The 22,829-nt window shown below is 47.7% G+C and overlaps 1 protein-coding gene across 1 annotated transcript in view; it reads left to right on the top strand.

The window, feature by feature from the left end:
• Positions 1–270: 270 nt before the first annotated feature.
• MOCS1 (molybdenum cofactor synthesis 1) overlaps positions 271–22,829 on the top strand; it is a gene marked incomplete at its 3' end in the record, with an annotated part of 35,429 nt that continues 12,870 nt past the window's right edge. Inside the window, 3 exon segments of the mRNA XM_082664849.1 lie at positions 271–426; positions 7,847–7,973; positions 9,382–9,549. Coding sequence (XP_082520975.1) covers positions 304–426; positions 7,847–7,973; positions 9,382–9,549 — 418 coding nt within the window. The 5' untranslated portion in view covers positions 271–303.

Genomic DNA, 22,829 nt, shown 5'->3' on the forward strand with positions numbered 1-22,829 from the left:
GCACTTAGGTCGTGGTGTGACTGGCACAAAGTCCAGAGCCGCCTGTAGGAAAAGACTGAAGATCTTTGGGTGAGTTTGAACTTGTGCTTTGCAAGGCCTAGAACACTTAGCCTCCTGGGATAGGAGCAGAGGGTGCGGACTACAACTCCCAGAAGGCCGCGCGGCACGGTGCCCTCACCGATTGGCTGGTATGGCCCCGCCCCCACCACGCCCCTGCCGGGAGGACCCGGGGCAGCGAGTCCCGGGCTAGCGTGCTCCCAAAGCCGGCTACCCAGTGTAGTCTCGCCTTGCCGGACAGGCTTCATGGCGTCCCAACCAGTGTCCCGGATGCTGCGGCGGGTCCTGAGGTCCAGCGTCCGGAGCTGCAGCTCGGGCGCTCTAGTGACGCAGCCACACCCCGGGGAGCCCTCCCAACCTACCGTGGAGGTGAGCCTCCCGCATCCACACTTTCTTGGGGAGGGGGTGGCCTGGCAGCTGCACCTTATGCCCAGAAGCACCCCGGCCCGTCCGCGGTAGCTGCTTCTGGGAGGGGTGTCTGCCTCTGCGAGGGACTCCTCAGCGCTTATTTAGGGGTGGGGAGAGGAGTGGAATGATGTTTTCTAGATAGACTGCCCAGTCTCACCCGGTATCCCAACGAGGGGTGGCGGGGTGGGGCGCTCCTTGGGGTCTGGCTTATAAACCTCCCTGCCCACCCATTCGTGCAACCCCCTTCCAGGTCTGAGTGACTCCTAGAGATGGGGGAGCAGGCGGCAGGACTCTGGGACCAATGAGATATTATTAGTACCCCTTTCAGCCCTGCCTCACACCCAGCCTCCTTAAACATTTTCCTCCCTGCCCCCCAGTGGAGGTTGTGTGTGATCAGGTGTTTTTGTGACACTCCACTTCATAGTGTGGCACTGACTAAAAATGTCACCTTGGTGCTGCCAGTAGTCAGTTGTCACTTTGTAGTCACAGGGTTGTGTGACTCGTCCTTCACTGACTCTTTGTTTCATCTTCATTTCCCTTAAGAGGCTTCAGTCTCTTTCTAGAGCAGAATGGAGTCAGGACCTGGGCTCTTGCAGGTTAGGGACTCCGCTATCTCTTTAGGGTTGGGATAGCCCCCCTCAGTCCTTAACAGCTTCTCAGAGGGGTTTCCAGCATAAGAAGTTTTAAATTCGTTTTGTCCATGTTGTCAGGGAATCATTTGGGGAGAAGCATCTCTTTTTTGGTGACGCCTTTTCTAGGCTGATCTGGTCATTCTTTTCCCACCTCCTGGCTCAGGGCTTCAGGTTCTGGGATTCATCAGATCATGCACCTGCTGTTGCTCAATCAAGGGGAGGGCCTCAGCCTGACCTGCTTTCTCCAGATCTGATCCCCCCTTCCCCCCACCCGTGGGATCCTCAGATAAGCAGATCCCATTTCTGGGAGGTGGAGAAGTTTGTCAGTATCCTTGAACTCTGAACTTTGTGGAGGGAAAAATGGGAAAGCAAAGATGAGAGATCTTCAAAGAATTCAGGAAAAGGGAAGTTTCTTCTCCCCCTTGCCCCTAATTTACTTTGAACCTTTCATCCTGTGCTAAGTGGCTTCATTCGTGGTCTCTCAGTCCTCACAATAAACCATGTGAAGTGAGTAGAGTTTGTATTTTCAGGTGAGGGTGCTCATGGAAGTTAACTTCCCTGGAGTCCCTGAGCTGTAAAGTAAGGGAACCAGAGCTCAAACTCTAGCACCTGTGCTCCTGCTTCTCTTCTGTGGGGAGAGTAGAAGAGAGGCTGCTCTTACCCTTACCTTTACACCGTGAGGGCAGGTAGCGTTAGCAGGTAAGAAGGTGGACTCAGAATGCCTCGGTTTGAATCCCAGCCCTACCACTTATTAACTGTGTGAACTTGAGCAAGTCTTCTCAGTGCCTCAGTGTTCTCCTCTGTAAAATGGGAATAAGTGTCTACTTCATAAGGTGGTTATAGGGCTTAAAGGAGTTAACATAATTTTTATATATATATACTTAGAACAAAACCTGGCACATGTACGTGCTGTGCACGTGGATTGCACATGTTTGTTGTAATTATTCTTGCTGCCATTGCCACATACTGTGTCCCCTAAGTCCCCTCCCACCTGGACACTCAGGATAGTCATTCTGTCAACTATCTGATCACAGACCCCCCACCCTGGACGTTCCCCACCAGGGTTATCCTCAGCAGACAGGTTGCTCCTTGGGTGCTGGGTGCTCCCCTGCCTTTCTCGGTACAGTGCTTAGCCGGTGCTCTGCAGGCAGTAGAGTTAGCAGGTATTTTTTGGCTGTTTGAAACAGATCTGGTGAGGGTGCACGTGACAGAGCACTGGACAGGGAGCCCCAAGCTTTCATGCTCGCTTTGCCCCCAGTTTGACCTGGCTCCTGGGCCTGTCTCTTCCCCTCTCTTCCTGTCTTTAAAACCAGTGGGATGGACTAGCCCATCTGTACGCAGTAGGGGAGGGCACAGAATGTCCTTAGCAGAATCTCAGAGGTATGTTCACCCAATCCACCGAGCCTGCCAGTTGGCAGGAGCAGGGGTGGGGGCATCTGGAAGCCCTGTCCTCCCTTCCCTTCCTGTAGGGTGTCTTTCCCCATACCCTACGCGGGGCCCTGAGGTCTGGTTTGAGATGGCAAGTGCTTGGAGAGACAGGGAAAGCCCCCGGCTGTTGTCTGTGTGTCGGGGTGTAGGTGTGGGAGAGTTGTGCAGTGAGGGGAGGGAGCTGGCTGTGAGAACAGTGGATGGGGGCATTGGGCTTGGTCCCGGGGCAGATTGAGGAGCTTCTGCAGGTGGAAAGGGGAGGCGGGTAGGGGAGACAGCTCCCTCCGGCCTGTTTGGGGCAGCAAGACAGAGGGCTTCCCCCAGTTGCAAGCACTACGCCCTTCTTTCTCCCTCTCAGGCTCCGTGCAGGCTTTGTTGGGACGACAAGGGGCTGGCCTCAGGTCCTGGGCCTGCTTCCTTGGGGCAGGGGCAGGGGAAAGGATGACTCTGTGCCAGGCAAAGGCACCCAGCTGTTCAGGGGGCTGGAGAGAACACAACGTGGGAGAGGGCTGTGCAGGAAGGGACTGGTACATGAGGAGGGCCGGGGCGGCGCAGTCACACGTGGAAGGAAAGGAGACCTTTCAGGGGGCTGCCTGGACTTCCAACCTGCCCAGCCCCTCAACAGCTTTGTTTCAGTGAAGTGTAAATTATCCTTGCTGGGAGCCACAGGTGTGAAGACGTCACACTTAGGGTGGGGCTGGAGGGGGAGCGGAGGTCAAAGGCTGGGGCTGGGCACTTTGCCAGGTCCCCTCATTCAATAGAGATTAATTTTGAGCCACGCTGGGTGTACATCCTCCCAAGGAGCAGGTGAATCAGGGCCAGTGATACTTGGGTTTGGCCTGTGCTCTTTTTCTCCTGCTCTTCTAGTGTCTACGCTCCAGAGCTGTTTGGGGGTCGGCCTTTATCATTCAGATCAAAGGCCCAAGGTTAGTGAATATTAGGGAAGGCACTTTGAGGGCAGGGTCCCTCCCTTAACTAACTCCTTCCTACCACTCTTCCCCACCACTCCATCCCAGTCTGCACTGGGTTGGTAGACAAGATATAACCAGGAGCATGTGGTAGGCTGCCTAGTTCCTGGTTGTGGCACTAGTATCTGTGGTTCTCGGGAAGCTCAGACCCCACGTGTCCTGCTCTGAGTGGTGTGACAGCAGGTCTGAAACCCCAGCCTTGGGCCCTCTGCCATTAAGTAGGGCTTTGCAAGACGAGGGAAACTGACAGAGTGGGAAAACTAGTCACAGCGCGCGCGCACACACACACACACACACACACACACACACACACACACACACACACACACACACACACACACACACACACACACACACACACACACACACACACACACACACACACACACACACACGAGTGCCCCTCCATGGCTACATGATGAACAGTTATTTGTAAGTAGGAGTTAGATTAAGAGAATGGGAGCGGTCCTGAACACCTACCGTGTGACAGGAACTCCTCCGGTTGAGGTAGGTAGGATCATTTTCCACACTTTATGGACGAGGAAGCTAAGGCTTAGAGAATGGTAAGCAACTAGCTCTACAGCTAGTTGGTAACAGAGCCAGGCTTCTAATTCAAGTTTACCTGCTCCCAAAGCCTATGCTCAGGACCACAATCACCCCGGATTAAAATGGCACTGGGTCCTGGTGTGGCAGGGCCAGTGGTTCTCAGCCTGGGCTACAGAGCTGAACAGGGACGTTTCAGATAAACCACTAGGGCCCCATCCCAGAGAGCAGCTGAGTCCGAATCTTTGGGCTGGGGCTCTGGCATCAGCACGTCTTAGAAGGTCTTCAGGTGATTTTAATGTGTAACAAAGGCTGAGAACCACCGTATGAGGCTAAACCATTTTGACAGTAGAGACCAGCCTAGAAATGCATGGCAACCCCATTGCAACTGGGTTTTCCACACACCACCTTTCCCTCTGGATTAGGGACCTGCCTGTCTGTTCACTGACACAACGGTTCGACACCTGCTATGACACCGGGAAACAGAGGCAGGCAGGAAGGCTTCCCACCCAGGGGAAACAGCCTGATCCAGGCCGGGGCCGGAGAATACGAGCACCTAAGGGTGTTCTGCTTCTGACATGTCCTAGCCCCGCCTGGGCGAGAGGCATCGCCGTCTCATCTGCCCAGTAATTCTCCCAGGATTCTGGGCTCCTTTGACTGGTGCTGATATTTTTTCCTCCAGGGAGTTTAAAGGGAAGAAAAAAAATGGAAGAAGGAAAGTAGGGCATGCAGTGTTGGAGGAGGAGGCAGGGATGAGGTGTGTTAATACCCAACTGAGGAGTTTGCAAGGGGGAGGGGAGGGGGAGGGGGAGGGGAGGAGGCTGCGTCAGGTGTTGGTGTGTGTGTTTAGGAGGCTGCGTCAGCTACTGGGTGTACAGAGTCTGAACGAATCTAGATAAGGTCACTCCAGGTCTCGAAAGTGAAATCTGGCCTCCCCTCCCGTGGGGGCCTAATTCCATTCTGGGTTGCCCCATTCCTCGGCTCCCTCTCCGCTTTCTGCTGAGTCATGCTCCTGGGTCGTCTCACTTGCTCCCTATTCCCGGCTTTATTTTCGCTCCTCCCTCACCCAGCCACCTCTCCCAGGATGTGAAGATTAGGGTGAGGAGGGCATCTTGGCAAGTGAGGAGGTGAGGTCTGGGGGGACTAACGAATCACTGAATTGTGAGTAGCTGCTGATTCCCAGGTGTCTGAGCTCCTGGACTGTGGTGGCCAATGGGCATGGGACTCTTTTTTTTTTTTTTTTTTTTTTGCGGTACGCGGGCCTCTCACTGTTGTGGCCTCTCCCGTTGCGGAGCACAGGCTCTGGACACCAGGCTCGGCGGCCATGGCTCACGGGCCTAGCTGCTCCGCGGCATGTGGGATCTTCCCGGACCGGGGCACGAACCCGTGTCCCCTGCATCGGCAGGCGGACTCTCAACCACTGTGCCACCAGGGAAACCCTCTTTTTTTAAAAAAAATAAATTTATTTAATTTATTTTTTTGTCTGCGTTGGGTCTTCGTTGCTGTGTGTGGGCTTTCTCTAGTTGCAGCGAGCTGGGGCTACTCTTCATTGCAGTGCGTCGGCTTCTCATTGCCGTGGCTTCTCTTGTTGCAGAGCATGGGCTCTAGGCGCATGGGCTTCAGTAGTTGTGGCTTGCGGGCTCTAGAGCGCAGGCTCAGTAGCTGTGACGCAGGGGCTTAGTTGCTCCGCGGCATGTGGGATCTTCGAGGACCAGGGCTCGAACCCGTGACCCCTGCATTGGCAGGCGATTCTTAACCACTGCGCCACCAGGGAAGTCCCGGGATGGGACACGAGATTCTGAAGTGTCCCTGCCCCACCCCCGAGGGTACTGGTGGAAAGGCAGTGGGGTGAGTAGGGAAGGAGGAACACTGTTGTTATTATTTCAGACTGCAGTTCAGAGAAATGACGGCTACTTTCTCGTCACGGGGCTGTGAGCAGTGTTTCTTAGAGGATGTGGGAAACCCGTCTTAGGGCGGGCAGAGCGAGGTCGGTTTTATGGACCCAGGAAAATCATGAAGCACCCCCTTCTACCTCTCGTATCCCTTCTACTTCCTGAGTCAGTCAGTGGCCCTTGACTATACATTAGAATCACCTGGAGAAGTGAAACACACAGCATCTGGAGACTGAATTCAGCTGGTCTCCAGTAGAACTTTTTTCTTCAACTCCCCAGATGGTTCTAACATGTAGCCAGGGCTGAGGAGGTCTCTGAAGTAAATGTTTCTTCCTGGACCTCAGGAGGGCTGGAGGCCTGCTTTCTTAGGTTACAAGATCATGAGAATCCTGGGTGTTTCCCTACCAGTGTCCTGACTAGCCCCCTCCTTTACAGCAAGCCAACCTTAGCCCACAACTGTGTTCTTATTTAACAGCTGGGAGAGCAGGCCTGGAGGAGTTAGAGAACTTTCCCAGTGTGTCCCCAAGCCCTCACGGATGACCACCACAGTCATAATTTCTCTGTTCTAAAGATTCTAGAGAAATGACTTCTCCCCGCCCTATGTACCATCCCGTGTACCTTCTTGGACACACCCTATGCAACTAGGGGAAGGAATTTAGAACTTGGAATCAGAAGACCTGGATTTGAATCCTGGTTCTGCCACAGGTGTTCTTGGACCCCATTCAAGAATTGGTTATAATAATCCCTTTAGGTGTGGGGATGGAACAGAGAACATTCTTTGGAAACCTTAAGATGCCTTGCAAACTGTTAACCTCTGTGGAGCAGTTATCTATCTCATCAGCATGTCATGACCCAGGGCTGTGTTCTAAATGGGGGGATGGGGGAGGGGAGAGAGAACAAACTAGTTCAGATTTAGGAAAGGGTGAGGTTGGCTGCCTCCTTTCTCTCCCCAGGATGAGTTTGGGCCTTGCGGGGAGCCTCGGGCCATCTCCTCCCCTTATACCCCAAACAGTGGGTTCTTAATCCTTTCTTCTGGCCACGGGTGGGTGAAGGATAAGGACTAAAGCAATCTGGGCACGGGGTTAGTGTGTGGCCATCCTGGCACCTCCATTCTCCCTTCCTGGAGGCTGGTGGCCTCATTCCCTCTGTGGGTCCCTCTAGTGTGCTGTCTTCCCCCCAAGGCCTTCTGTGGGAGGGGAGCCTTCCCCATGGGTTTACCCTCCTCAGCTGGGCGTGGCCCCCGGCTGCTCCTGGGGGTGTGGCCTGTTGGGTCCTCCTGGGTGTTGAGGAGGCCCCAGAGAGCCCCCCATCCACAAGGGGGAGGCAGCTTGTGTGACACCCCCTCCCTCACAGTGAGTGACTTTGTTTCGAGCTCAAGGTAAGAAATGAGAGGCCTGGGTTGGACAAGTGGCTTCCGTGTCCCAGGCCACCTTCCCTCTCAGCTACCTGTTGTCTCCCTCCTCCTTTCTGGACGTGCTTGTCTGGTGGCGTGGTAGCCAGGTGCCAAATGGCACCTGCCCTCCCAGTGACCCATCCAAGAGATGCTAGAGATGGCTGTTCCTGGATAGGCTTCCTTTGAGGGAGGGGTAGCAGGGAGGAGGTGGGGCCCGGCTGGGGCTTAGTGCCCTTCCCTGTGCCTTGCTGTCCGGCCGGTAGGCAGCTGCACCCCTGCAGGGGTCCTCCATCTTGGGGCTGAGTGTGGAACCTTGGAGGGGCACATCCTTCCCTCCAAGCCTGTTTCCAAACCTGTGAATAAGAGGAGAATACCAGACCCCCAGGACTGCGGAGCCCATGTGGATGGAAAGGCTAGCAGTGTGCGCGGGTGTCAGAGAGGAGGGAGGGGATGGTCGAGGGGAGAGGGCTTGCTCTCCCCAGGTGGGCGCTCCTCGCACCTCTCCCCCAGCCCCTGTTGTCGCAGGTGCCGTCCGGACGGAGGCGGTTCCTGAGGGAGCACGCGGCCCCCTTCTCTGCCTTCCTCACCGACAGCTTCGGCCGGCGCCACAGCTACCTGCGGATCTCCCTCACTGAGAAGTGCAACCTCAGATGTGAGTCGCCCTCCTGGGCTCCTGTCCCTCTGCTGCAGTAGCCCCTAAATCACCCCGTGTCTGGGAATCCTTCTCAATCCTCCCCATTCCTTTTTCTAGAAAACTCCATCTGCCCTTCTTCCTTGCTTGCCAGGTGGGGTTCATGGGCAAGGTAGGGGTCAAGGGTGAGTTTTATGATCCTGGAAGCTGGGTTCTACTTGGGATTAGGTTGGAGAACAGAATTGCTGTTGGGTTTAGGATTGAGGTTGGCCTGGGATCTCCCACTTTTCGGGGCTCTTTCCCCTCCCTCCTGTTTCCTTGCAGTCCCCACGGTTCAGGACGTGGCATGGGGACTGCTGGACGGTGTAAACAAGTGAGATAGGCAGCAGTGCCAGCTATAAAGACACCCCAACCCCAGTCCCATGAGACGAGTTGTCTGGGGCCAGGCTAGTACACAGAGTCCTTGTTTCATAACCCCACGCGGAGTGCTCTGGGCCAGATCCACCGCTGGAGGGGCTTCCGAAGTGTGTTTGTCCATCTGTCCTGCCTGCCTTCCCTCCCTCCTTCTCTTCTTCCTTCCTTTCTCTCACTGTAGCTCACAATAAGAAATACATTTACTTCATGGCCTATAAATACGTGCATGTGTAGTAAATGTTTAACCAAACAATACCCATTACGTGCAGTACTGATGTTCTGATGTTGTTACCTAATCTGCTCCATCTTAAAAGACCAATTCTGGACCTTTCACTGATTTGACTGAATGACCCTCTAGCGGATCCTGACCACTGGTACTGATTAAACCCGTACCATGGGAACTGATGGGAGGAGGTGGTGCCCCCTCGCTGGCCAGGGCTCGCCTCATTTATCCCCTTCTGCTACCTCGCCCTGAACAGGTGGTACCTCAGTTTTCCAACCTGTGAAATGGGACTGATGATCGCCTGTAGGAGACAAACTGGGTGTGAGAACATGTGTAGCCACAGAGGAGAGCAGCTTTGCCCAGGCCAGGGAGCACCTCCCAGCCTCCTTCACCTTAGGACACATAGAGAAGGGTCCCTGTTTGTCAAAACCAGATGAAATGAAGGAGATGAACGATGGCAGAAGGAATGTGCCCAGGGCCCTGGCCTTTCATGTCTCGGCCTGCCCTACCTCCAGCCAGGCTGAGCTGTCAGCCTCATTTATCATCTTTAAGCCCTGAGGGACAGCAAGGCCAGTTGGGGAAGGGGTGTTAAATTTTGTAGGTGAGAGTGGTGAGCCCCAAAGAGAATCTGGCCCAGGGTTTGTGCCACCTCAGACTTGGCCGGGTCTTTCCTCATGACTGGGGTGGGGTTCAGGAGACACTTGTGGCCTGGTGGGGGAGTTGGGGACTGGTGACATCGCAGCCTGACCGCTGCCGTCACTTCCTTCCTCCACGTCCCCTCCCTCCCCTCAGGTCAATACTGCATGCCCGAGGAGGGTGTCCCTCTGACCCCCAAGGCAGACCTGCTGACCACAGAGGAGATCCTAACCCTGGCCCGCCTCTTTGTGAAAGAAGGTGTAGACAAGATCCGACTCACAGGCGGGGAGCCGCTCGTTCGGCCGGACGTGGTGGACATCGTGGGTGAGTTGACAGAAGTCGTCACCACCTCTCCCAGCTGTGCCTCCTCCAGCTGGGCTCCAATATTAATATCAGAAGCTCACAGTCCTTTCGGCATTATGCTCACAGAGTCCTACGCCTTCTGACACAGGTACCATTCCTATTCCCAGTTTGTAAAGAATTGAGGCACAAAGAAGTTCAGTAACTGACCCAAGGTCACAAAGCTGGTAAGCGCCAGAGCCCAGTGGTTTGATGTCAGATTTAGACTAAAGTCCTCACCAGGGCTTGGAGGCCCACGTGATCCGGTTCCCGTCAACCGCAGAGACCCCTCTCCTGCCGCTTGGCCTCCGTCCTCCCCTGCATTCATGCTGCCGGGCCTTTGCACATGCTGTTCCCTTTGCCAGGAGCACAGGGCTCCCCGCCTGCCTCATTCAGGGGTCTGCTCCCGTGTCATCTCCTTGGGGAGACCTCCTTGGCTGCTCTGTCTAAATTCCCCCTCACATACCCCAGCTGCTCTGTCTCCCAGGAGTTGGCAGGGTACAGACCATGGACCAAAACCAGGCCACCACCTGTGTGTGTGTGGCCTGCAAGCTAAGAATAGTTTCTATATTTTTGAATGATTGAAAAAGAAAATCAAAAGAATAGCATTTGTGGCACTTGAAAATTATATGAAATTTAAAATTCACTGTCCATTAATAAAGTTTTATTGGCACATGGCCACACCCACTCATTTACATATCTCCCCTGTTGCAGAGCTAAGTTGCCTCAAAGACCATATGGCCAGCAAAGCCAAAAGTGTTTACTGTCTGGCCTTTTAACAGAAAAAGTGTGGCGATCCTACTCTACCACGTGGTGTTATTTGGTTGGTTTTTGTCTGTCTCCTCATTAACTAGCATGAAAGCTCTCATGGAGCTGGGCAGGTTCTGTTCACAGCTGTGTTTCGAGCACCTAGGGAAGCGCCTACACACAGTTGGGGCTCACTGGTGTTTGCTGGATGAGTGAAGGTGGTTCAAAATACCATCTCTGAAGGATGACGTGTCCACGTGTGAATCTCAGCTGCACCTCATACCAGTAGTATATCTTTTTTTTTTTTTGCGGTACGCGGGCCTCTCACTGTTGTGGCCTCTCCCGTTGTGGAGCACAGGCTCCGGACGCGCAGGTTCAGCGGCCATGGCTCACGGGCCCAGCCGCTCCGCGGCATGTGGGATCTTCCCGGACCGGGGCACGAACCTGCGTCCCTTGCATCGGCAGGCGGACTCTCAACCACTGCGCCACCAGGGAAGCCCTAGTAGTATATCTTGAGCAACTTTTAAAGTCCGTCCTAAGCCTTCAGACAGGGTAACCTACCTTATAGGGTGGACCTTGGGAGGAAATGAGAAGGAAATGCCCAGCTAGTGGCGAGTGCTGTGTATGGCCCAGCAGAGCCTCTTGCCATAGGCTGGTTCTAAGCCCCGAGGTCAGGCAGAGACCATGAGCATTTAATTGTAAAAGATGGAATCTGAGGAAAATAAGTTTCCGTGTTCTTGACTGCTGAGGCCCCGGCTCCAGCTGCGCGGGGTGGGATCTCCCAGCCCCCAGCTCTCTGCCTCACTTGCTGGTTCAGTAAACGTTCTCTGGAACGCCTTCTTACGTGCCCGGCACTGTGCTGGCATCAGAGGGGAGTGAGCTGCAGGCCCAGCCTTCAGGGACCCCCAGCCCATTGGCGGAAGCAGCCCCTGGAGCCCGCCGCCATCTGGTGAGGAGCCCAGGTGCTGTGGGAGCCCCGAGGAGGGGCCCAGGGACCCCTGCAAGCTCTTTCCTCCCTCTTTCCCTGTGGCCAGCTCCCTCCCACCCCCACCGATCGCTTGATCTGGAATCCTGCCATCATTCCTAGGCTACACATGCTGGCCCAGGGGAGTTGACCTGACCCCCTGTTCAGGCAGCTCCTCAGAGCCTGAAAAGCAGCCTGGGTTCCAGGAAAGGGCCAAACCTGGCTGGCCAGGCCCCAGCCCCCTCGGTCAGGGCACTTCATCTGCCCTCTGTCCAGGGCCTGTGGGCGAGCCTGTGATCACTGCTGGTCAGAGAGGGGTGACTGAGCGCAGATGGGAGGATGCAGAGTCTCCACGGAAGCCACCACCTTGCTTAGTAGGAGGCCAGGGAGCCAGGAGAGGCGGCAGCCCTGTTCCCGCTGTGGGCTCTTCCACCCCCTGGCCGTGTGAACTTGTGCAGGTTCCTGCCCCACCCTGGGCCTCAGTGTCCTAATCTATGCGCTGGTCACCTCCCAGCCTTTCCTGCTCTGCTGGCCCTGGGTTGTTGGTCCTGGCTGATAGCATGAGGCTGGCAAGGGTTTATCACCACATAGATGCTGGTTAGGACAGGGACCACCTGCAGTGGCTGACTTTGGAGGATTTATCTCTTGCTTTAAGGGTGTGCACTGATGGGGCAGGGGTGGGGTAGGGGGAACTCTACCCCTCCCCAAGCCCTCCCCCAGTGCTCCAAGACAAATGGCAGTTGATGTGTTTGCTAACACTTTGACATCTCCCAGCCTAGCTCCTTTGATCCTCCCCAGGGGTACTTCTTCAGAGCAAAATCACCCCGAAGGGCAGGGCAGGTGGGGCTATTAGGGAAGAAGGGCTGGGGTAAGTGGAGGGGCATGTTCTTAAGCACTTGTCCCGCCCTCCCAGCTGAGAGTTTCAAGGGACCCCACCCTGGGGGCGCAGAGTGAAGGGGCTGCCGGTTTCACCAAGCAGGCTGTCCTGGTCACTCGGGGTCCCTGCCTGAGGCTGTCAGCCCCGGGACTGGTGTTGTCGATCTCCACCTGAGAAGACAGCTCAGCTCTCCGTCAGCAGTCTGTGATCCCCTCCACCAACCCCAAGACGCTCCGGCACTCCTCCATCCTGGCTTGCGTATGAACAAGTTCCTCTCCTCCCTCCTTTTCTTGGGTGTAAGGCAGTGCTGTCCAATACAACTTTCTGGGGTGATGGAAATGTTCTCTATCTGTGTTGTCTGATAAGGTAGCCAGACTTGGGCTTCACAAGCGGCTCTTGTGACTGAGGAACTGAATTTGGAACTTTCATTGATGTAAATGCCCATGTAGTTAGCGGCTGCCACGTTGGATGGTGAAGGTTTGAGATTTTCCCAAAGAAAAGAGGGGAACTATAGGCACACTTTACTTTATGGTGCTTTGCTTTACTGCTCTTCACAGATACTGCATTTTGTTTACAAATTGAAGGTTTGTGGCAACCCTGCATCGAGCAAGTCTATCGGTGCCGTTTTTCCAACAGCATTTGCTCACTTTGTATCTCTGTGTCACAGTTTGGTAATTCTCACAATATTTCCAACACTTTCATTATTTTTGTTATGGTGATCTGTGATCAGTTATCTTTGTTACTACTGCAACTCCCTGAAGGCTTAATAGTGGTAATTTTTAGCAATAAAGTATTTTTTAATAAAAGTATGTACATTGTTTTAGGCTAATGCTATTGCACACTTAATAGACTCAAGGATAGTGTAGACATAACTCGTACATGCACTGGGAAACCAGGAAAACCCATGTGACTTGCTTTATTGCAGTGGTCTGGAACCAAAGCCACACTATCCCCAAGGTATGCCTGTAAACATACAAGTATCAATACTGTGATAGTGTTGGCAGTGTTTGCAGGGGAAGGATTTGGGGTTCTAATTTCAAGGCTGACTTCCGCTGTCAGATGACAGCTTAGTTGGAGAATCACTCAGTCCTGCAGGCTTTCCCTGTATTGTCCTTCCTTCCTCCCTTCCTTTCTTCCGTTATGTTGAAGAAATGAATGATGGAGCATCCAGTTCTCACAGCTTAGAGCCCATAAGAGGCCTAATGCAATGGAGAGCAGCCATTGAAGGCTTTGAAATGGCGTGAAGTTTTTTGTTTCATTTTATTTTTGATGGACTCTAGTTACCTAGAATTAGATTAAATCCTAATCCTGGGTTTGTGACATAATCTCATTATTGATCCGTGCCTGGCCTTTTTTACTTTATTCATACAAATTTATTTACATGTTTTAATAATGTTATGAATTCCTAAGGAAACCCACTACCTCATTAATTTTTTTGGAAGAATCAAACCCTGGCAAGAATCTTTAACCACCTGTGTGGACTTTCCTACCCTGTACTTCCTCCCTCCCAAGGAAACACTCCTCAACGTGGTGTTTATCATTCCCTTGCTTTTTAAAACTGAGATGGTGTTTTTGAACTTCGTAAGAATCGTGCTGTGTGCAGTCTTTCAGGAATCACTCTTTTGACGCAACTGAAATGAACATATGTCATCCAGAGCTGCAGTTCATTTTCTCTGCGACCTCCTGTTCCATGAAATGAATACACCGCACTTCCTGTTAGTGAACATTTGGGTTGTTTCCAGTTTATTGATATTATAAACAGTGCTGCTTTAAATACGTGTATTCTCATTCATGTGTCTCGGTATACAATTCCTCTGGGAGTGGAGTTTGCTGGGTTACTGAATACGTGAATGTTTAATCTTGGCGAACCATCCGGCATTGTCTTCCAGGGGCTGTGCTACTTTGCACTGTCCCCAGCCGTACCTAAGGATCCCCTGGATCCTCCCCGACATTCAGTATTATCATTCTGGACCTTTGCCAGTGGACTGGGTATAAAAGGCTATTTTATTGTGGTCTTGACTTGTGCTTCTTTGTTTAGAATGAGGTCAGTCATCTTGTCACCTATTAGCCGTGTATATTTATTTTTCTCTTCAATGCCAAATCGTATCACGTGCCTGTTTTTCTATTTGGTTATTTATCCTTTCATATTGGTTTGTTCCAAGTTCTTGATGTATGTTGCAAACGTCTTCTTCCAATTTGAAAAGCAAGCCATACTTTGTGTAACAATTCTTTTGACAATGGTAGTTCTTGAATTTGTCAGTTCTGTCTTTTATGGTTAGTGCTTTTTGTACTTATTAATGAAACACCTCACCCAAGGTCAGAACAACTACCTATGTTTCTACTAGAATATTTAAAGTTTTGCTTTTTGCTTTTAAGTCTTTAATCTGTGGATAATTTCAGGGACTCCAGTTTCATTTTTTTCCATGTGAATGGTCATTTTTTCTAGTTCCTTTTACTAAATAGTTCCCACTTCCTCCATAAATCTACCATGTGTGCATTGGTCTGTTTTGGGTTCTGTTCTATTCAGTTTGTCTATCTCTGTGTCAATATCATACAGTCTTAATCTCCGTAGCTTCATAATAAGTCCCTTATCTGATAAGGCAAGTCCTTTTTATTCTTCAGCAGTGCTTTAGCTATTCTAAGCTTTGTCCATCCATGGAAATTTTAGAATCTGCCTACCAAGTTCCCTGGAAAATTCTGTTGGGATGTTTTCTCCTTTTTTTATTGTGTTAAAATACACATAACATAAAATTTACCAACTTATTTAAATGTACAGCTCATTGGTATTAAGTATTCACATTCACATTTATGCAGTCACCACCACCATCTATTTCCAGTCTCCTGTAAATCTGAAAATCTGTATCTATCAAATAATGACTCCCATTCTCCTCTTCCCCAGCCCCTGGCAACCACCATTATACTTTCTAGCTTTATGATTTTGGCTACTGTAAGAACCTCGTATAAGTGGAATCACGCAGTATTTGTCTTTTTGTGACTGGCTTATTTCACTTAGCGTAATGTCCTCGAGGTTCATTCATGCTGTGGCATATTGAGGAATTTCTTTTAAAGGCTGAATTATATTCCACTGTATGAATACACTACATTTTGGTAATTCATTCATTGGTCAACTTGGGTTGCTTCCATGTTTTAGCTATTGTGAATAATGCTGCTGTGATCATGGATGTACAAATATTTCTTTGAGACCCTGCTTTCAGTTCTTCTGGGTTTATATGCAGAAATGGAATTGCTGGATCATGTGGTAATTCTGGGTTTTCTGAGGAACTTCAATACTGTTTTCCACAGGGGCTATACCATTTTGCATTCTTATCAACAGTGCAGAAGGGTTCCAGTTTCTCCACATCCTCACCAACACTTGTTGTTTTCTGGGTTTTTTTTTTTTTTTTTTTTTTTTATATAGTAGCCATCCTAGAAGTATGAGGTAGTATTGCATTGTAGTTTTGATTTGTATTTCCGTAGTGGTTGAGCATCTTGTCATGTGTTTATTGGCCATTAATATATCTTCTTTGGAAAAATGTCTCTTTGAGTCTTTTGCCCATTTTTGAATTGGGTTGTTTTTGTTGTTGAATTTTAGGAGTTCCTTGTTATTCTAGATATTAATCCCTTAACAGGTATATGATTTTCAGATATCTCCCCCATTCTGTAGGTTGCCTTTCTGCTCTGTGGATAGTGTCTTTTATGTACATTTTTTTTAAATTTTCATGAAGTCCAGTTTGTGTTTTCTTTTGTTGCCAGTGCCTCTGGGTCATTGGATTCAGCAGTGATTTCTTGGGTATGTTATGAAGCTTTATGCCTATGATTTCTTCTCAGAGTTTTATTGTTTTACATTTAGGTCCAACTGCATTCTTTTGCATGCGAATATCCAGTTTTCCCAACACCATTTGTTGAAATGTCCTGTCCCCATTGAATGGTCTTGGCATCCTTGTCAAAAATCGTTTGACCATATGTGTGAGGATTTACTTCTGGGCTCTGTTTTATTCCATTGGTCTTTATGTCTGTCTTTATGCCAATCCCACACATTTGATTACTGTAGCTTTGTAGGAAGGTTTGAAATTGAAATGTGAGACCTCCAGTGTTTTGTTCTTTTTCGAGATGATTTGGGGTCCCTTGAGATTCCATATGAGTTTTAGGATGGGTTTTTCTATTTATACAAAAGATATCATTGGGGTTTTGTTAAGGACTGCATTGAATCTGTAGATTGCTTTGGGTAGTATTGACATTTTAACAACATTAAGTCTTCTAATTCATGAACATGGGATGTGTTCCCATTTATTTATGTCTTTTTAAATTTATTTCAGCAGTGTTTTGTAGTTTTCAGTGTACAAGGCTCTCACCTCTTTGGTTAAGTTAAATCCTAAGTATTTTATTCTTTCTGATGCTGTTGTAAATGGAATAGTTTCTGTAATTCCCTTTGTTCATTGTTTGTGTATCTGTTGGGATTTTATTGCATTGTATCAAGTTGGGGGAATTGACATCTTGTTTGTTCACATCCCCACCTTCCCACAGCCATTTCCCTCCTTTGCCCCGTTCTTTGCTCTAGGTAGTTGGCCCCTAGGGACTACATCACCCAGGGTCCCTTGCCTGTTGGGTTCCTGATGGGTTTGGCCAATGAGATCAGGTTTTTGTTTTGTTTTTTTTCCTGCTCCCTGCTCTATTTCTATGCTGGGTTTTTGACTGTAGCTAAGTTCCCTTCAGAGCTAAAACTCCTACAGGGCAGCCAGTCTTCCATGGTGCCTTAACTGGACTCCTAACTTAATTTCCTCCCCAGGTCCTTTTGGCCCTAGGCATGGTTATGGATCCCTAGTGTTTCTAGTCTGAGTGCTGTACTGTTCATTGTTGAGACCATTAAGTCTGCCCACACCTTTGTGAGTAGTCCTTTCATTAAATTCTTTATTTTAACCATCTGGGATGAATTCTGCTTTATGCTAGGATCCTCAGAGTTACAGTGTCATGTTTAAAATTATATTTTCTATTATTGTCGTGGTTGACATTCTTTTTTTTTTTGCGGTACGCGGGCCTCTCACTGTTGTGGCGTCTCCCATTGCAGAGCACAGGCTCCGGACACGCAGGCTCAGCGGCCATGGCTCATGGGCTCAGCTGCTCCGTGGCATGTGGGATCTTCCCAGACCAGGGCACGAACCCGTGTCCCCTGCGTCGGCAGGCGGGCTCTCAACCACTACGCCACCAGGGAAGCCCATCATGGTTGATATTCTTATCACTCTCTTATCAATGCTATAATATGTCTGTTTAGAGTCTTTGGAGTTTTCTCCACTAGCAACCACATCATCTGCAACTAAAGACAATTTTTTCTCCTATCTTTAGGTCTTTAATTTCCTTTTCTTGTCCTATTGCAGTATCTAGGATCTCAAGTACAATGTTGAATAGTAGTGGTAATAAAAGAATACTCCTAATGTTTCCCCATTTAGAATGATGTTTCTTTCTTTTTTAAATTTTTTTTGGGGTATAGTTGCTTTACAATGTTGTGTTAGTTTTAGAATGATGTTTCTTAGAAGCTTTTTTTCACAATAACTTTTAGGTAATGAAGTTCCCTTACTAGTACTAAGTTTGTTTTTTAAATTATACACTTTCTTTTTTTTTTTTTGGTATGTGAGCCTCTCACTGTTGTGGCCTCTTCCGTTGCGGAGCACGGGCTCCGGACGTGCAGGCTCAGCGTCCATGGCTCACGGGCCCAGCCGCTCCACGTCATGTGGGATCTTCCCGGACCGGGGCACGAACCTGTGTCCCTTGCATCGGCAGGTGGACTCTCAACCACTGCGCCACCAGGGGAAGCCCTAATTATACACTTTCTTAATGTGTGTTAGGATGATCTATGATTTTTCATTTTTACTCTGTTACTCTGAATGACATTGATAGCTTTTCTGACATTGTACCTGGAATACACTCAACCTAGGCATGGTCTGCTATGCTTTTGTCTACTGTTAGGTTCAGTTTATTAATATTTTGTGTAAGTTTTTGCATTTATATCCGTGAGTGAATTGGGTGTATGATTTTTCTTTTTCATGCCTGCCTTAACTGATTTGTGGTATTAAATTTCAAAGAATGAGTTAGGTAGTGTATCAGGCTGCTAAAACAGAATATCACAAATTGGGTAGCTTATGAACAGCAAATGATTTCTCACAGTTCTGGAGGCTGGAATTCAAGATAAGGGTGCCAACATGGTCAGGTGTGGGCTCTCTTCTGGGTCACAGACTTTTCATTGTATTCTATCTTCATAAGGCAGAAGATGCTGCAGAGATCTGTAGAATCTTTTTTATAAGAGCACTAATCCTTCCATCCTTATGACCTAATCACCTCCTAAGAGCTCCACCTTCCAACACCACCACATTGATGGTAATCACTTCTTTAAAAGTTTGGTAGAGCTCACGTGTAAATTGTCTGTGCCTGGTATTTTATTTGCAGGGAGATTTTTTTTTTTTTTTTTGCGGTACAGGGGCCTCTCACTGTTGTGGCCTCTCCCGATGCGGAGCACAGGCTCCAGACACGCAGGCCCAGCGGCCATGGCTCGCAGGCCCAGCAGCTCCGCGGCACATGGGATCCTCCCGGACCGGGGCACGAACCCGTGTCCCCTGCATCGGCAGGCGGACTCCCAACCACTGCGCCACCAGGGAAGCCCTTGTAGGGAGATTTTTAATTGCATCTTCAATTTCTTTAATAGTTACTGTATTATTCAAGTTCTCTACTTTTGGAGTCAGTTTTGATAGTTTCTTTTTTTAATTTGTCATTATGTCAGTTGTATGAAATTGTTGGTAATATTTTCTTACTATCTTTTTATCTTAGTTTTACTTGCAGTTTTGTCTTTTTTATTCTTAATGTGGTTTATTTGTGTCTTTATCTCTTTTTGTTGTTAAATCTTGCAAGAGATTTGTCCATTGTGCTATTCTTAAACAAACCAACTTTTGAACTTGTTGAACCTCTTATTGTGTATTCATATTCTATTTCATTATTTCTGTTTCTGTCCTAATGTAGCCTATTGTTTTCATAACATTTATTTTTATTTTTTCTGATTTTTTCTTTGATCTATGAGATATTTAGAAGTGTTTTTAATTTCAAAATATGAGGATTTTAATTCATATTTTTATTAAAGTATAATTATATTGTGGTCAGAGAATCTTATCTCTATGAAACTTATCCTTTTAAATTTATTGAGGATTGCTTTATGACGTAGTATATTGGCAGTTTTTATAAATGTTTTTTATATACTTGAGGAGCTTGTCCTTTAATTATTACATGAAGAAGTCTATACTTGTTCATTGGATCCAGCTGGTTAATTTTATTTCCCAAACCTTTGGTTATGTCAATCTTGGCTGGCTTTTTATCTGCTTGGCCTGCCAATAATAAATAAGTAGGTGGTTTTGTTAGTTTCTCCCAGAGGTCCAGTTGCTTTTATTTTATCTATAGTTGAGGTGATTTTATTAGGTTCATATGTGGTTAGAATTGTTATGTCTTCTTCATAAATTGGATCTTTTATCACTGTGTAGTAGGTCTCTCTCCATGATGATACTTTTAGTCTTAAGGTCTATGTATTTTATTTTACTAAAGCTATATCACCTTGCTTTTAGCTTTAGTGTGCTGTTTTATCTGTTTTCATCTATTCATCTTAAACCTTTCTGTATTCTTATACTTTAGATATGTCTCTTACAATAGCACATAGCTGTTACTTTGATCAAATTTGACAATCTTTGACTTTTAACTGGCAAGTTTATTCTAGTTGCCTTTGTTGTAATTGTTGAAATAGTTGGACTCATTTCTACACTTTTTTCTGTCACGCTTTTTTTGTGCTTCTTTTTCCTCCTTTTTGACTTTTAAATAAATGACCCTCCCCCTTTTTTCTTCCTCACAAGGCAAAAAGTTTAGCACACTCTTAGGCCCTTGATTTTTTTCAACCCTCCCCCACCTGTATTGTTGATATTTTCTATAATTTTTCTTTCAGGTCATTACAAATAGTCTGCCCCTCTGTATCTCTTATAAGCACATGCTCTGCCTTTTAAGATAACAACAAACTTTACCAAGGTATTTGATCATTCATAATTTCCATAATTCTTACAGCATCTCCTGAATTTGTTTCTCTTCTTATTTGAATATTTCCTCTAAAAGTTTTTTTTTTTTTTTTTGCGGTACACGGGCCTCTCACTGTTGTGACCTCTCCCATTGCGGAGCAACAGGCTCCGGACGCACAGGCTCAGCGTCCATGGCTCACGGGCCCAGCCGCTCCACGGCATGTGGGATCTTCCCGGACTGGGGCACGAACCCGCGTCCCCTGCATCGGCAGGCGGACTCTCAACTACTGCGCCACCAGGGAAGCCCCCTCTAAAAGTTTTTTGATATGAGTCTAATGGTGACTCTAATTTTGATGGTGAATCTAATTAAATCTGACATACCAGGTAGTTTTTTAAATGTTTTAAAGTAGTAGTTTTATAATATTTTGAATGCTTTTAAAATCTTATGTCCAAGGTTCATTCCTTCATTATGTTAAGAATGTCACCGCATTGTCTCCTTACAGTCAGTCTGGCTGTTGGGAAAAGTCTGATGTCAGTCTGGGTTTTGCTCTTGGTTATACACACTTCTTCTCTGCAAGTTATTAGAGTGTTGCCTTTGTTATTTGATTTTCTTAAATTTTACTGTAATGTGTCTAGGATAGGCTTTTCCTCATCTGTCCTGTTGGCATTCAGTGACATCGTCCTTTCATTCTATTACGTTTGCGTTACATTTGGGGAAACTTTTCTTCATTACTCTGTTATGTTTTCAGATATTCCTTCCTTCTCTCCAGTTTAATTTTTTTCTGGGACTTCTATTACCTGGATGTTGCCCCTTCTACTTAGGGCCTCCACAGTTCTTAAAATATATTTTGGTATCTTACTCTCTTCCTCTTTTTCCTGGGAGAGCCCTTTAATCTTACCTCCCAACTCATCAATGTCTCCTATGTTGATATTACCATTTAACTTATTTCTTGTGTTCTTTATTTCACAATACTGTTTTTAACTACTACTTTCCCTTGTTCCCTTTTATAATGAAACATTTTGTTTCATATTGTTAATATCTTCTGTTATTTCTTTTATTGTATTTATGTTTATCTTACATTTTGGTCTGTTTGATCATTTCTATTGATATATAGAGAGGGTTGGGGGTGTTTGGGGTTGTGTTGTTTTTGGTGGGGGAAGCACTGGTTGTACTTCTCAAGGGTCTCCTTAGTTTAGGCAGTAAGTTTGTTCCCCCGAGGATATTAGCTATTCTGAATGGCACTGCTTAATGGGAAAAGGTTTAAGTCCAGATCTTAGTCTTCAATAGACCCAGTGAGCTCAAGAGCCCCGAAAATCACAGTTATTCACTCATGTTTGTAATCTCCCCACCAGTGACCAGCCTGGCCACGTAGGACAGCGCAGGTTGTGTACTTGCATAACTCTGGGAGATGCTGTTGACTTAGACTGTGATGAGAATGGCACCTCCTGGAGTGATGTGATATGACAGACCTTCACCTTCAAACCCTCGGAGAGAAGCAGATTTGGAAGGAGGCAGTTACTCTCCATTTTAATCCACCAGTCCTGGGGATTTGGAGGGGGAGGGTGGAGGGATGAATCCCAGCAAGGCTTTGGCAGCTTCCCTGAGCTGACCTCCTAAGCTAGTTCTCTGGAGCTGTTACCACCAAATTCTTCAGGAAGGGGACAGCATCAATTGTTCTGAGGCATCAGTGGATGAGGGTAAGGAGAGAGCTTGAACTGCCTTGCTTTCCTTTAACTGCTTCCATTCTCTGCCAGTCTACTTCAACCCCAGGCTACACACCCCCTCCCCCATACCAGCTCGAAAGGACTGTCCATCTTCCTGTGAGTTTCTCGAGATTGTCTTTTTTTTTAAGTTCCTGGATTCTGTGTTTCTTCAGGGTTGATTTGGTGGAGGGAGCCAAAAACTACTACTAATTTTCCATATTGTCAGAGTCCCAGAGGAAAGTTCTTTTCTTTGTTTTTAAAACAACAACTTTTATTTTTAAACTTTCATTTTCTTACTACAAAAGTAATACATGTTTATTTCAGATAAGCAAAAATAGTATCACTACTGCCCAACTGTAACCACTGTCAACATCTTGGTTTGGCGACCTTCCTGTCTTTTTTCTTTGCACCTAGTTTTCAACTACTGTTTTTAACCTGCCCTCTGGATTTAATGTGACATGTGTATTTCCCAACATCCTAACTTATTCTTTTACAGAGTCATTTTTAGTTGCATAATATTCCATCATCATTTAGACAAAGCATAATTTAGCCAGTTTTCTGTTGTTGGCCATCTGGATGTTTTCCTACATCCCTTTATTATGTATTGCTCACCGATTAACATCCTTGTACATAAGTATTGTTCTCATCCATGATTATTGTTTGGTTTGGATTTTGGTGTGTGGTTTTTTTTTTTTTTTGGTTTTATTTAGATTCCACATATAAGTGAGATTATATGGTATTTGTCTTCTCTGTCTGACTTATTTCATTTAGCATAATGCCCTCAAGGGCTATCCATGTTGTCACAAATGGCAAGATTTCCTTCTTTTTTATGGCTGAATGATATTCCATTACACACACACACACACACACACACACACACACACGTTTTCCTTATCCATTCGTCCATTGATGGACAAATCTTGGTTATTATAAATAA

The sequence above is a fragment of the Grampus griseus genome (genome assembly GCF_964374135.1).
Source record: "Grampus griseus genome assembly, chromosome: 10".
Classification (NCBI taxonomy): Eukaryota; Metazoa; Chordata; class Mammalia; order Artiodactyla; family Delphinidae; genus Grampus; species Grampus griseus.